This window comes from Chiloscyllium plagiosum, unplaced genomic scaffold (assembly GCF_037043375.1).
Source record: "Chiloscyllium plagiosum isolate Xiang-an unplaced genomic scaffold, Cpla_swu_hap1 HiC_scaffold_19, whole genome shotgun sequence".
Classification (NCBI taxonomy): Eukaryota; Metazoa; Chordata; class Chondrichthyes; order Orectolobiformes; family Hemiscylliidae; genus Chiloscyllium; species Chiloscyllium plagiosum.
Genome location: NW_028270157.1, coordinates 5,234,133 through 5,247,301, shown reverse-complemented (window position 1 = coordinate 5,247,301; position 13,169 = coordinate 5,234,133). Strand labels below are relative to the sequence as shown.

The 13,169-nt window shown below is 42.6% G+C and overlaps 1 protein-coding gene across 1 annotated transcript; it reads left to right on the top strand.

Annotated features, from left to right (window-relative positions):
* Nucleotides 1-1,670: 1,670 nt before the first annotated feature.
* LOC122559336 (transcription factor Spi-C-like) lies at nt 1,671-10,880 on the top strand. Its single transcript, XM_043708731.2, has 6 exons — nt 1,671-1,835; nt 2,019-2,045; nt 3,235-3,358; nt 3,448-3,545; nt 8,942-9,053; nt 10,278-10,880. Exons 2-6 carry the CDS (start codon nt 2,043-2,045, stop codon nt 10,670-10,672), a joined length of 732 nt encoding a protein of 243 aa, XP_043564666.1. The 5' UTR covers nt 1,671-1,835; nt 2,019-2,042; the 3' UTR covers nt 10,673-10,880.
* Nucleotides 10,881-13,169: the final 2,289 nt, after the last annotated feature.

The following is a 13,169-nucleotide window of genomic DNA, read 5'->3' as shown; positions in this document are numbered from 1 at the left end:
ATTCCCCCCTGAACAATGCACCTAACCTATGCATCCCTGAACATGATGGGCAATTTAGCTTGGCTAATTCACCCAACCTGCACACCTTTGGACTGTGGGAGGAAACCCACGCAGACGTTGGGAGAGTGTGTGCAAACTCCACACAGGCAATCATCTGAGTCTGTGATCAAACCCAAGTCCCTGGCATTTTTAGGCACTGGTGCTAATCACTGAGCCACCATGCTGCCCATATTCTGCAACATTAGATACCAAGATAATGGTATATCTGGCTAGAAAGCAAAATGCTGTGAAATCTGAAAGAAAAACAAAGAATGCTGGAGAAACTCAGCAGGCTTGGCAGGGTCTGCGCAGAGAGGAACAGTTAATATTTCAAGTTCAGTATGACACAAGATGACTCCTTTTCAGAACTGACTTCCAAAGATTGGATTTGAAATGATAACTCCAGTTTCTCTCTCCACAGACACTGCCAGACCTGCTGAGTTTTTCCAGCACTTTCTGATTATATTTCTGTTATTAGTAACAGCAGCACTTTGCACTTAATTTCATTTTTAAGAAAAGGATGTCTCCATTTCTTTGCTGACAAATGACTTTCACCCCTCACCAACAGCGAACCTTCAGTTGAGTGCAACTTCTACATGCCCCCTTGCCCCAGGAGTGATCCCAATTACCTACAACACTCGCCATCACCAAACCCTCCCCTGCACCCCCACCATCACATCTCCCATGACACAATCTCACAAATGAATTTAAACAAAAGCTTGTACATCTCCCAGCATTTCTTTAACCACTGGTAGTTGTATTCTGAGCAGAGTAATCATTATTTACAAGCGCCAGAAAACCCCCCAGTGGTGAGGTGGGGGGCTTCACTCCTTCATCCTGCTTATTTTGTCTGTTTTAACAATAAATCCCCACCAGCCCTTCCTGGGAAGCTGAACTTGTTTGAAATTTATGTGAAATTTTAATTTTACAGGAAAGCATGGCTCAACGGTGAGTGCTGGGTGCCCCCATGAGTAGCCCTTAGCACTTTAAATCTGAGAATGTTACATTAATCTGCATTTTGGGGTGGCACAGTGGTTAGCACTGCAGCCTCCCAACACCAGGAAACCTGGGTTCGATTCCAGCCTCAGGTGACTGTCTGTGTGGAGTTTGCACATTCTCCTTGTGTCTGTGTGGGATTCCCCCCAAGGTCCAACGATGTGCAGGTTAGAGTGGATTGGCCATGAGAAGTGAAGAGATTGGTTAGGGGTGGGATGCTCTTCAGAGGGTCCTGTGGCCTCAGTGGGCTGAGTGGCCTGCCTCCACATTGTAGGGATTCTGCTTCTGCCTTTTTGGCCAGTTCACAGATTTTGCTTAGAAATAAAACCTGGGTTTGTTATTGCACATATCATAAAACTATCTTTTAATATGTTGCAGGTGGGCAGTCTGATCAGCCAACTGTCCATGGTCAGAATTGGTTTGGAAGAAGGGAAAATATCTGCTGGCATTTGAGGAGAAAGGAATTTTTTTTTGAGTCACAAGAAGAGAATGACTTTGCAAAAGTACATAACTCTGCGGTACATGATTAAAACTCACCATTTCTCCAGAGAGGAGGAAGTAACACTCCATCAGAGAGAGGGAGAAAAAAAATCCCTAGCCCTGGTTAAAGTATTTAAAGGCTGTCGTGTTGTTGTTTTTTTGCACTCGGTTTAATGCCTTGCCAACACATAGGGGGATGTTGAACCGATGGAGATGTAGCAAACAGCAAAGGATCGAATGACAGGCTGACGTGGGACAGGAGTTACACTACTTAAAATGTTTCAAGCCAGCATCGCTCAGAGTTGGGGAAGTTAGCACAGGTAAGTCATACCTACAGGAGGCTCGGGACAAATGGGATTTTACCCCTGGTTAGAAAACAAAGCAGGCACCAGACCCCCCACCCCCGTAACGGCCCAGAATGAATCAAGCTGATCCCCGCGGGGACATCGCTTCTGCCTGAACGGAATGGGATCAATGTATCATTTCACTTTTTGTTTTTGCAGGTCTCCCGTTATTGTGTGTGAAACATGGTAAGCCGAACCCAAACCTTCACTTGGATTTTGCTCAGTGTTGATGGTCGATTGAGAAAAATCAAGCTGTAATAATCGTGACCAAGCAATGCTAACTGTGATTATTGAAAACTTTATTAAGAAATGTAATTAGAACTATTTGAACAGAGAATGCTGCAGAAACTCAGCAGTTCTGGCAGCCTCTGTGCAGGAAAAGCAGAGTTAAGGTTTTGAGCCCAGAATGACTGTTCCTTCTTATTTTACCCGCGTTTTCAGTTTTAATTTGACATTTTCAGCAACAGCAGTAATTTGCTTTTGTAATTATTTAAAACTATTTTAAAAGTAACTATAATTGTTTAAAATATTTCAAAAAATTTAACTATAACTATTTCAATCTTTTCTAAAAATGTAATTACAATTATTTAAACCTTTTTTAAAATGTAGCTATAATTATATAAAATCTTTTAAAATTTAATCATAACTATTTAACTCTTTTTTAAAATGTAACTACAATTATTTAAAACTTGTTAAAAATTTAAGTTTTTTTAGGTTTTACCTGTAACTATTTAAACTTTTTAAACAAAAATTGATCATAATTATTTAAACCTTTTAAAGACCTAATTATTTAAAACTTTTTAAAATGTAACTAAACGTTTTAGAAAATGTAAATGTAATTATTTAAAACCTTTTAATATTTAACAATAACCATTCAAAACTTTAAAACAAAACAATATAACAATTTAAACATTTTTAAAAAAAATGTAAACATAATTATTTAAACCGTTTAAATTATATAGCGAATACAAGGTATTCAGTGCATTAGTCAGAGGGAAACAGATCTGGCTGGCTTACTCTTCGGAGGGTCGGTGTGGACTTGTTGGGCCAAAGGGCCTGTTTCCACACTGTAGGGAATCTAATCTAAAGTTATTTAAAATATTTAAACCTTTTTAGAATTTAACTGTAACTATTTAAATCATTTTTTGAAAATTGTAACTTTAATTATTTGAAACTTTTTAAACTTTAACTAAAACTGTATCTAACTTTTTAAATGTAACTTTAAATATTGAAAACTTGTTTAAATGTAAGTGTAATTGTTTAGACTTTTTAATGTCACTCTCACTATTTAAAACTTTTAAAAATGTAATTGTAAGTACTTGAAACCTTTCTCATGTAGCTGTCATTATTTCACATTTCTCTCGCCACCCCTCAGGGTTGCTGCATGCAGGATAACTACACCCCCCTTTTTAATGATGCGTTTGAGGTGATCCACCATCAGCAACACCAGCAGCCCTCATCCCAGTTCAGACAGGACGCTGGACTCCAATACCTACCAAGCAAGTATCTCAGTCTGCTCCTTTCACTCAGCATCAGTGGGTTTATTTGCCTCTGTCTCTTTGGGTAATTGTGTTCCTTTCTTGTTAAGGTCCATCATTCACGATGTACAGCTTCCAGCACTATCCAGAGACCGGTCCTGGCCCTTACTGCCCCCTGAATGGACAGTCCCAACATTTCCAGGATGCTGTAAGTTCACAAACTGAGTGTTGAGGGACGTGCGTGTGCGCGACTGCATGGTTTGATGACAATTGATTGGATTAACTAAGAAGGTAGGCTGTTGGGCCAATGAATACTCCCCAAGGGAAATATGGGTCTTGTTTTCACTCGGTGAGTCAGGGTCTGGAACGCAAAGATTCAGGAGTAACCTCAAAAGAGAATTGGATGAATACTGGGAGAGAAGGGGTCGGGGAGTGCGGAGTGAATGGAGGGAAAATGTAATGGACTGGGATTAATGGACAGCTGTTGGAAAGGGCCAGTAGGGGCAGGATGGGTAGAATGGTCCAACTCTGTGCATTCTGCTCCTGATTTTGTAAAGGAATAAGAGAATAGTGACTATAATGTTAAACGCGAAAGAACTGCAGATGCTGTAAATCAGAGACAAAAATATCCTTCAGGATCACTCGACCCAAAATGTTAACTCTGATTTCTCCCCACAGATGCTGCCAGACCTGCTGAGCTTTTCCAGCAACTTCTAGTGATTAGAGAGTAACTGGGAATTAGAGAGTGACTAAGAGTAACTAACCAATAATGTTGTCTGATGTCTATATCCTTGTACAAAGTTAAAAATCACACAACACCAGGTTATAGTCCAACAGGTTTATTTGGAAGCACTAGCTTTCGGAGCGACGCTCCTTCATCAGGTGGTTGTGAAGCAGGATCATAAGACACAGAATTTATAGCAAAAGATTACAGTGTCATGCGACTGAAATGATATATTGAATACACCTAGATTGCTGTTAAGCCTTCCTTCGTTTCGAATGGGTTGCAGAGTTAACAGCTGATGAAAGACTTAACAGCAATCTAGGTTTGTTCAATATATCGTTTTAGTTGCACGACACTGTGATCTTTTGCTATAAATTCTGTGTCTTATTATCCTGTTCCACAGATACCTGATGAAGGAACAGTGCTCCAAAAGTTAGTGCTTCTAAATAAACCTGTTGGACTATAACCTGGTGTTGTGTGAATTTTAACTTTGTACACCCCAGTCCAACACCGCCAGCACCTCCACATCGTATATCCTTGTAGACAGCTCAGTGCTCAGAGATGTATCTGAGGGATGAGTCTGGGGTCCCTGGCCATGACTTGGTTCGAGAGCCAGAGTGAACCCTGACGCCCCCCCCCACCCCCACCCCACCCCCACCACCCCCTCAATGTAGGAAGGGGGAGGGATACTTGCTGGACAAATTCAGTAGAATGCATGGTCCGTGCTGTATACCGAAATCTGTTGCGTACATTTGGTCAACTTACCCACCTTGTTGGAGTATGGAGGTTGAGAGCTGTTTGAACCCCTCACGCGTTTGATGGATTTCACATTTCTGACTTTGTAGACAGTTGGTGGTGGTGCTGGAAGTGGGGGAAACAGACCTCACCTCATCTTATTTTGTACATCACCTTAATGGGAGCAGGGGTGGGGAGTGGGAGCCGAACACATGGTCACTGGAGTTTGCCTTGGCAGAGTTGACTCTTTGGTTCAATGTTCAGGCCGGGAATCGCTGCATTGTCACACCCGACCCTGAGAGTGAGATGGTGAGAGAGCTACATTGTCAGAAATTATCTTCTCTCTCTCGATCATTTTCGAAAACGGACAGGCAGGCCCTGGGAGATGCCAGTAAAGATTTACAAGAATGATGCCAGAACTGAGAGAGCAGGCCTTTCAGAAAAGATTGAACAGTCCTTTTGCCCGAGAGAAGAGGAGCTGGAGGGCTGGTTTTAAAGATTTCTGGAGGGATTTGAAAGGGACTGGGAAGCAAAACCACCAATCATAGACATACGTCACTGATAAACCCTGTGGGGAGATTCAGTGTAAACTCCGAGAGCCTGGGAGTGCTGAGACTGAGGAATTCCCAGCATGACAAATGGTTCAGTCAAACAGTTTGGAGGCATTTAGGGGGAAGGCCAAAGGAAGCCATGGGGAAAAGAGACCCATCATGATTAGGTTTAGATGGAAGTGGCTGGAAGAAAATTTGTGTGAGGGGTAAATGCGAGTTGACTGGAATGGCGTGTTTCTGTGATGGAGGATCTGAACCTCACAAAAACATGAACCCCCAAAGTCTGCCTGATCCAACGGTTCAGGTGGGTCTTCATGATCCCATGGCACTCCAAGGAGAAACTGATACTTCTATTCCCATGCGATCACATGTTATAAGAAAATTATGTAACAACAGCACCACTTAAACTAATGGGGATGGAATTGTCATAGGAGAAAGTGAGGACTGCAGATGCTGGAGATCAGAGCTGAAAAATGTGTTGCTGGAAAAACGCAGCAGGTCAGGCAGCATCCAAGGAGCAGGAGAATCGACATTTCGGGCATAAGCCCTTCCTCAGGAATTGTTATAACCAAGATAGGTAAGGAAAGTTCACATTCTACAGATAACAGTCTAATACTTCAAACGTGTTAAAGCCTATTCACTTTGAATAAAAGCCTGTCATAGCAGAATCGACTGTACTTGAAATATCTCTTGTAATTAATAAAGGTGAAGTCACCACAATCTCATCCTCTCACTAAAGAAAGATGACCGATGGTGGTTTACCCCGAGGGTCACCATGCCTCAGATGGTTTGGGGGAGGGGAGGTGTTGGGGGTGGGGTGAGGGGGCGCGGCGTCTGTCACTGTAAACCCAGCTAGTGCAGGAATTGAACTCACACTGTTAGCATCAGTCTGCATCACAAACCAGTCTTCCAGCCAACTTAGCCAGCAATTTGGGCATTGTGGGTTTCCACAAAATGGCTTGTAATTTTTCTAATCATTTCTTCCTGAGATGTGAGCATCACTGGCCAGTATATTTATTACCAATCCCTTATTGGCCAGAGGGTAGTTACCAGTCAACCACATCACTGTGAATCTGGAGTGTTACTAAGCAGCTGTTTTCTACCCCAGTGAGTTTTTACAATAATCAACAGTGGTCACTATTAGATTTTTCAATTCCAGATTTTTATTGAATTTGGATTCCATCATTTGCCGTAGCCCGGATTTGAACCTGGGTCTCCAGAACATTACCTGGGTCTTTGGACAATAATATCACTAAATACTTTGATAACAGAGTTACTCAATTTGTGAAAAGCTGTTTCTGAAAGGGAAATCTGCATCATTCTTAATCCAGCCCTCCCACCCTCCACCAAAAACCAAGTACTAAACAGTAGTAATTGGAATTAAAATGACTTAATTGACAGTTCAAATTGTTGCAACTATAGCAAACGCTGTGACAGTGCTGTGCTCCCTGTCCATGTATTTTAAACAAATCCAGTCATAGTGGAGTGTCTCATCAGGTCAGTCAGAACTTGTGGAGAGAACAATGGAGTTAGGGCAGCTTTACCAAACCCTCCCCTTTTCCCCATTTTGGAACACAGGAACAGGAGTAGGCCACTCAGCCTGTTGAAGCTGTTCTGTCATTCAGTGAGATTATGGCTGATCTGTGGCCTCAATCCATCTATCTGCCTTAGGCCCATATCCCTTAGTACCTCTTCTCAACAAAATTTACCTATCTCAGATTTAATTTTAACTTATTTAGCATCCACTACCATTTGTGAAAGAGAGTTCCAAACCTCTCCTACCCTGTTTGTGTAGAAGTGCTTCCTAACATCTCTCCTGAATGCTCTAGCCTTCATTCTCAGACTATACCATTCTCAGACGATACCATTCTCAGACTATACCATTCTCAGACGATACTATTCTCAGACGATACCATTCTCAGACGATACCATTCTCAGACTATACCATTCTCAGATGATACTATTCTCAGACGATACCATTCTCAGACTATACCATTCTCAGACTATACCATTCTCAGACGATACTATTCTCAGATGATACCATTCTCAGACGATACCATTCTCAGACAATACTATTCTCAGACTATACCATTCTCAGACGATACTATTCTCAGACGATACCATTCTCAGACAATACTATTCTCAGACTATACCATTCTCAGACTATACCATTCTCAGACGATACTATTCTCAGATGATACCATTCTCAGACTATACCATTCTCAGACTATACCATTCTCAGACGATACTATTCTCAGACGATACCATTCTCAGATGATACCATTCTCAGACAATACTATTCTCAGACTATACCATTCTCAGACAATACTATTCTCAGACTATACCATTCTCAGACGATACTATTCTCAGACGATACCATTCTCAGACGATACCATTCTCAGACTATACCATTCTCAGACGATACTATTCTCAGACGATACCATTCTCAGACGATATCATTCTCAGACGATACTATTCTCAGACGATACCATTCTCAGACTATACCATTCCCAGACTATACCATTTCAGATTATGCCATTCTCAGACTATACCATTCTCAGACTATTGGAGGTTGGAGGAAGAGCGCCTCATCTTCTGCCTGGGAACCCTCCAAACACAAGGGATGAACTCAGACTTCTCCAGTTTCCTCATTTCCCCTCCCCCCACCTTGTCTCAGTCAAATCCCTCGAACTCAGCACCGCCTTCCTAACCTGCAATCATCTTCCTGACCTCTCCGCCCCCACCCCACTCCGGCCTATCACCCTCACCTTGACTTCCCTCCACCTATCGAATTTCCAAAGCCCCCCCCGCCAAGTCCCTCCTCCCTACCTTTTATCTTAGCCTGCTGGACACACTTTCCTCATTCTTGAAGAAGGGCTTATGCCCGAAACGTCGATTCTCCTGTTCCTTGGATGCTGCCTGACCTGCTGCGCTTTTCCAGCAACACATTTTCAGCTCATTCTCAGACTATACCATTCTCAGACAATTCCACTCTCAGATTATGCCAATCTCAGACTATGCCATTCTCAGACTATTGCATTCTCAGACTGTGACAACGGTTTTATGTACGGGGCTATCTTTATGAATTTCACCCAAAATTGTTTCTAGCCCACCTTCTTTATTGTTGAATGAGCCCATTTCCCATCAAATGGTGATAGACTGTGCCCTTTAACCTTCTCACTGTGGCCAAAATGTGCCAAAAAGCCCCTTATGTTTGTTCTCAAAGAGGAGTTCTTCAGGTGACATCCATTTAAATAAAAAGGGCACAGGTCGATCTGACAGTTGGCTCTTTGCTGGCCCCTTGTATAACTGAATGGTGGCTTTCTTTCCCCGATTTGGAATGGTTGAGCAAATGGGAGCACTGAACGAATGTATAGATTCCTTATTGTTTGTGTTATTGGAGTTCAGATTGCAAAATCTCTGAAGAGATATTCAAAAGGAAGTGCTCAATATTAAGCATGTTCCAGATTCAACTGACAAAGAACTTCTCCTTTCAAGATCCATGAACCAAGTAAGGTCACAGCCTGACTCATAAGGAGGTGAGTTTTGTCTAACCCTGTGATTTTAACAAAGTTTCATTGTTTATATCTGCAGATGGATATTAACCTTGACAACAACAAGCTCGCACACAACAATGGCTCCCAGTTTCCAAGTTATTTTCCAGACAATCACTTTCAAGATTTGTTTATCCCGAGGCAAGGAAAAGGTTAGTCCTCTCACTTCCTTTTATCAACCTCCCATATCCTCCCCCACCCTTCATAACATGCCCATATCCCACCTCCCATATCCTCCCCCACACCTCTACAATATACCCATATCCCACCTCCCATATCCTCCCCCACCCCTTCATAACATACCCATATCCCACCTCCCATATCCTTCCCCACCCCTCTATAACATACCCATATCCCACCTCCCATATCCTCCCCCACCCCTTCATAACATACCCATATCCCACCCCTCTATAACATACCCATTCTGCTTCTAGTGGAGGGACAAATTACTGCAGAAACTGGAATTTCTACTGAAAACAAAAAAAATGCTGGAAATCACAATGGGTTACACTTCCCTTCAGCTCTGATGAAGAGTCGTCTAGACTTGAAACGTTAGCTTGCTCTCTCTCCATGGATGCTGCATTTGTTGTTTTCAATCCTGTCTTAATCATCCCCTCAATTATTTGGACAGATTTCTCTGTGGATTGTGTTCTGCTGTCACACTATGACACAATTAAACAATTCTCAATTGTTTTAACCCCAGCTATTCGGACCTTAATCCGGATGCACTGATTAACTCCGGTGTCAAGGGCAGGAAGTGCTGGAGAAACTCAGCATATCTGAGTGTCTGTGGAGAGAGAAATGCTAGAGCCCAGTATGACTCATCAGTTCCAAATTAGTCAACTCTGTTTCTCTTTCCACTGTTTCTGTTTCCATTTCAAATTTCCTGCATTTGCTATATTTTACTTTTACAGTAGTCCCCCACCCCTTAGTCATGGTGGGGTGGGGGTGGGGTGGGGGTGAGGGGTTACATTCCTAAACCTACTGTAGAAGCCCAAAACTGCAGATAGTAGCAAAACTGTTCAGTTAAACGGGGAATTTACCTTCCCGGCAGCCCCCTGGGCCCTGGTTCTGGAATGTTCCCTGTAATATGTTCGGGCTGTGGTAAACTACAGGTAACTGAAACCTCAGGAAACAATTCCGCACATACAGCGGTCGCCCTGTATTTTGCTGGCTACATCCTGTGCTGATTAAAGCGTGGATTTGGAGTATTTGCCCTCTTTTCCTGACCCTGTTACATTCCATGATACCAAAAACACAGCCTCCCATGGGGTATGATGCTCGTTTGAAGAGCTGATGACTAAAATGGCCTCCCTTTGTGCTGTAGCAATTCTGTTGACCTTTGTTGACCTTGGTAACACTGGACTCCATTACAGGCAGGAGGAGACTCCGTCTTTATGAATTCCTGAGTGAGTCTCTCCATGATTCCGAGATGTCCGACTGCATTCAGTGGGTGGACAGAAAGAGTGGTGTGTTCCAGTTCGTCTCCAAGAACAAGGAGAAAGTGGCGGAGATGTGGGGCAGGAGAAAGGGCAACCGGAAAACCATGACCTACCAGAAAATGGCTCGGGCTCTGAGAAACTACAGCCGGACAGGCGAGATTGTGAAAGTGCGCAGAAAGTTAACATACCAGTTCGATGCCCAGGTGCTGCAGAGATTGGGAAACTGTTCAAATTCTCATTATCCCCACAGTGAACATGAACACTGCACTCGCGATCACTGGCACTTCAGTTACAATTACAATGACCTTTTCCATGAGAACTCCATCTGAAGAGTGTTGGTTTCCACCAACTCAATGCTCTTTATAACAAAATATTGCAAATTGTTTTTCAGAAGGGCACGCCCTACCTTGAAAAAACCCCAATATTCTAAATCTTGTAAATATCTTTAAGCGTGTATGTGTGTGTGTGCGTAAGATGTTTTAGCCCAGTCCAGTGTCATGTACTAAACAAACCAGAATAAATGTTGTCTTTTGTCTATACATTGTGTAATTCACTTTAAGTCAGTAACACGGCAAGGCATCTGCACAGATTGGAGCAGCAGCAGGCAGTGAGTCTGTTAGAGATAGACAGCTCACCAGTGCTAGGGTTAGGGTTAGGGTTAGATTAACACAGTGAAAGAGTTTGGGTTTGGGTTTGGGTTAGGTTAAGGGTTGTGGTTAGAGTTAGGATTAGCATTGGTATTAGAGTCAGGATTAGGGTTAGGGTTAGAGTTAGGGTTAGAGTTAGGGTTGGATTAGTGTTAGAATTAGGATTAGGGTTAGGGTTAGAGTTCAGGTTAGGATTAGTGTTAGAGTTAGGATTAGGGTTAGGGTTAGAGTTCAGGTTAGGATTAGTGTTAGAGATAGAGTTAGGGTTAAGATTAGTGTTAGGGTTAGGGTCAGAGTTGAGTTGAGAGTTAAGATTAAGATTAGGAGCGAATTTAAAGTTCGGTGCAGGGTTAGGGTAGGATTCAGAAAAGGAGAATAAGAGAGTGAACACAGAAGACTGGAAATCTGAAATGAAGACAACAAGTTGCTGGAAAATCTTCAACATTGTCTTTGAAGAGAGAGCGAGAGAGAAAAAGTTCTGACATTTCAAGTTGAGAACCTTTCATCAGTATCAAAGAGATTAAGGAAAATTAAGAGATAAAGGAAACAAAAAATGGAGACTGGATGATAGAGAGGTGCAGAGATGACAGATAGTGGAACGGTGAGGCAGCAGGTTGTTTCAGCAAACCAGACTGATGTTGATCCTCCAAGGAGACAGGGTATCGTCGGAAATCCAATGTCACAGAGCAGAAGGAGGAGCTTTGCTCCATTATCCCTGTGCTGCTCCTTTGAATGCTCTGTTTATTTAGACACAATCCCTCACTCTCTCCCTATAGACCTGTAGACATTTCCCCTGCAAATATCCAGTTCTGTTTGAAAGTTCCTACTGAAACTGTTCCCAGCATCTTTCCAGGCAGTTTCTGGTTAAAAACATTAAATTTCCTGCTGTCGCCTGTGGTTGTTTCATTCTTTATCCTCAGCCTGTGCCCCCTGATTGTGACCATTTGGGTTAGGATTATTGCCTGTAATAAAAAAAACTACATCATGTAACACACAATGTACAAATGTTCCTCAGTGAGTCTCTTCACCTTGGTCTCCCACAAAGTGGATGTGTTTTCAAAGTGGCGAGTGTCAGAAAAAGCAACACATGATATGATTTTTTTCGCACACTATAGTTATTCCGAAATCCCTGTACACTGCACATCTACAACTTTGGAGTTGTGTTCCTACTCTTGGAGTATTGTGCTCGGTTTTTGTTAAAGGAAGGATGTTATTAAACTAGAAAGAGTGCAGAAGAAATTCACCACTACCTAGGCAGTCACTAGCCTCTCTCTAACCGTGGGGCAAGCACTTTAATTAGCCAAAGAGCCCCTGGGTCCAATACCCAACACCTGTCTCTGAATTAGAAACCCCACCCGTGTTAGAGACACTTCCAGACACAATATCCTGCTGTTCAACCTCAAATCTGGGAGGAGGGGACTGCAGTTCACTGATTTTACTGAATGCTAGGCCTCCTCTAACTCACTGTGAGTGTTTTTAGAAAGGCATGATTTCAGAGTTGGATTCTGGAAGTAGTTTTTACTGCTCTGTGCAATTCTAGCCTCCAGCTGGCATAGCAGATGCATGTGGAAGGAATAGATAGATGTGGTGGCCCAGACAGATCTGGGATACCACACGTGTGGAGGAGAGGCAAATGTGGAAGGGTGGGGAGACGGGGGTCGACAACAGACTGATGTGGGAGGAGGAAATCAGACAGGTGTGGGAGACAGGCAGATATGGGATCTCAGCAAAAGGGGATTAGACAGATGTGAAGGGACAGGTAGATATGAATAAAACGACCAAATGTTCCAGCATTTGGCAAGAATTTTGTATTGTAGGAATGATTTTTTTGACCCTGAAGACTCACTCTTTGTGATTCTCTAAGACATTGGCTCCATTCTATTCCCAGATGAAATGCTGACATTTGGATATTGTCTCCATCCGCCTCAGTACACCCTCTTTCTCTCCAGGAGCTATTTAACCCCAATGTCCTCTCTTCCCTATTCTTGACAAATGTCTGAGACAAGGGATAAGGAGAGAAACTGGAACTTGTGTTTTTCGCGTGCATGTCACCTTTTTTTTTTAAACGATCTTGTTTCTAAATATATCTTGGATATTGGTTTCCCAGTGGATTTGGTTGAGGGCTGTGTGTGCTTCTGATTAGAGGGTTGTGAACTAACATTAGCAGCTTGTTAAACAT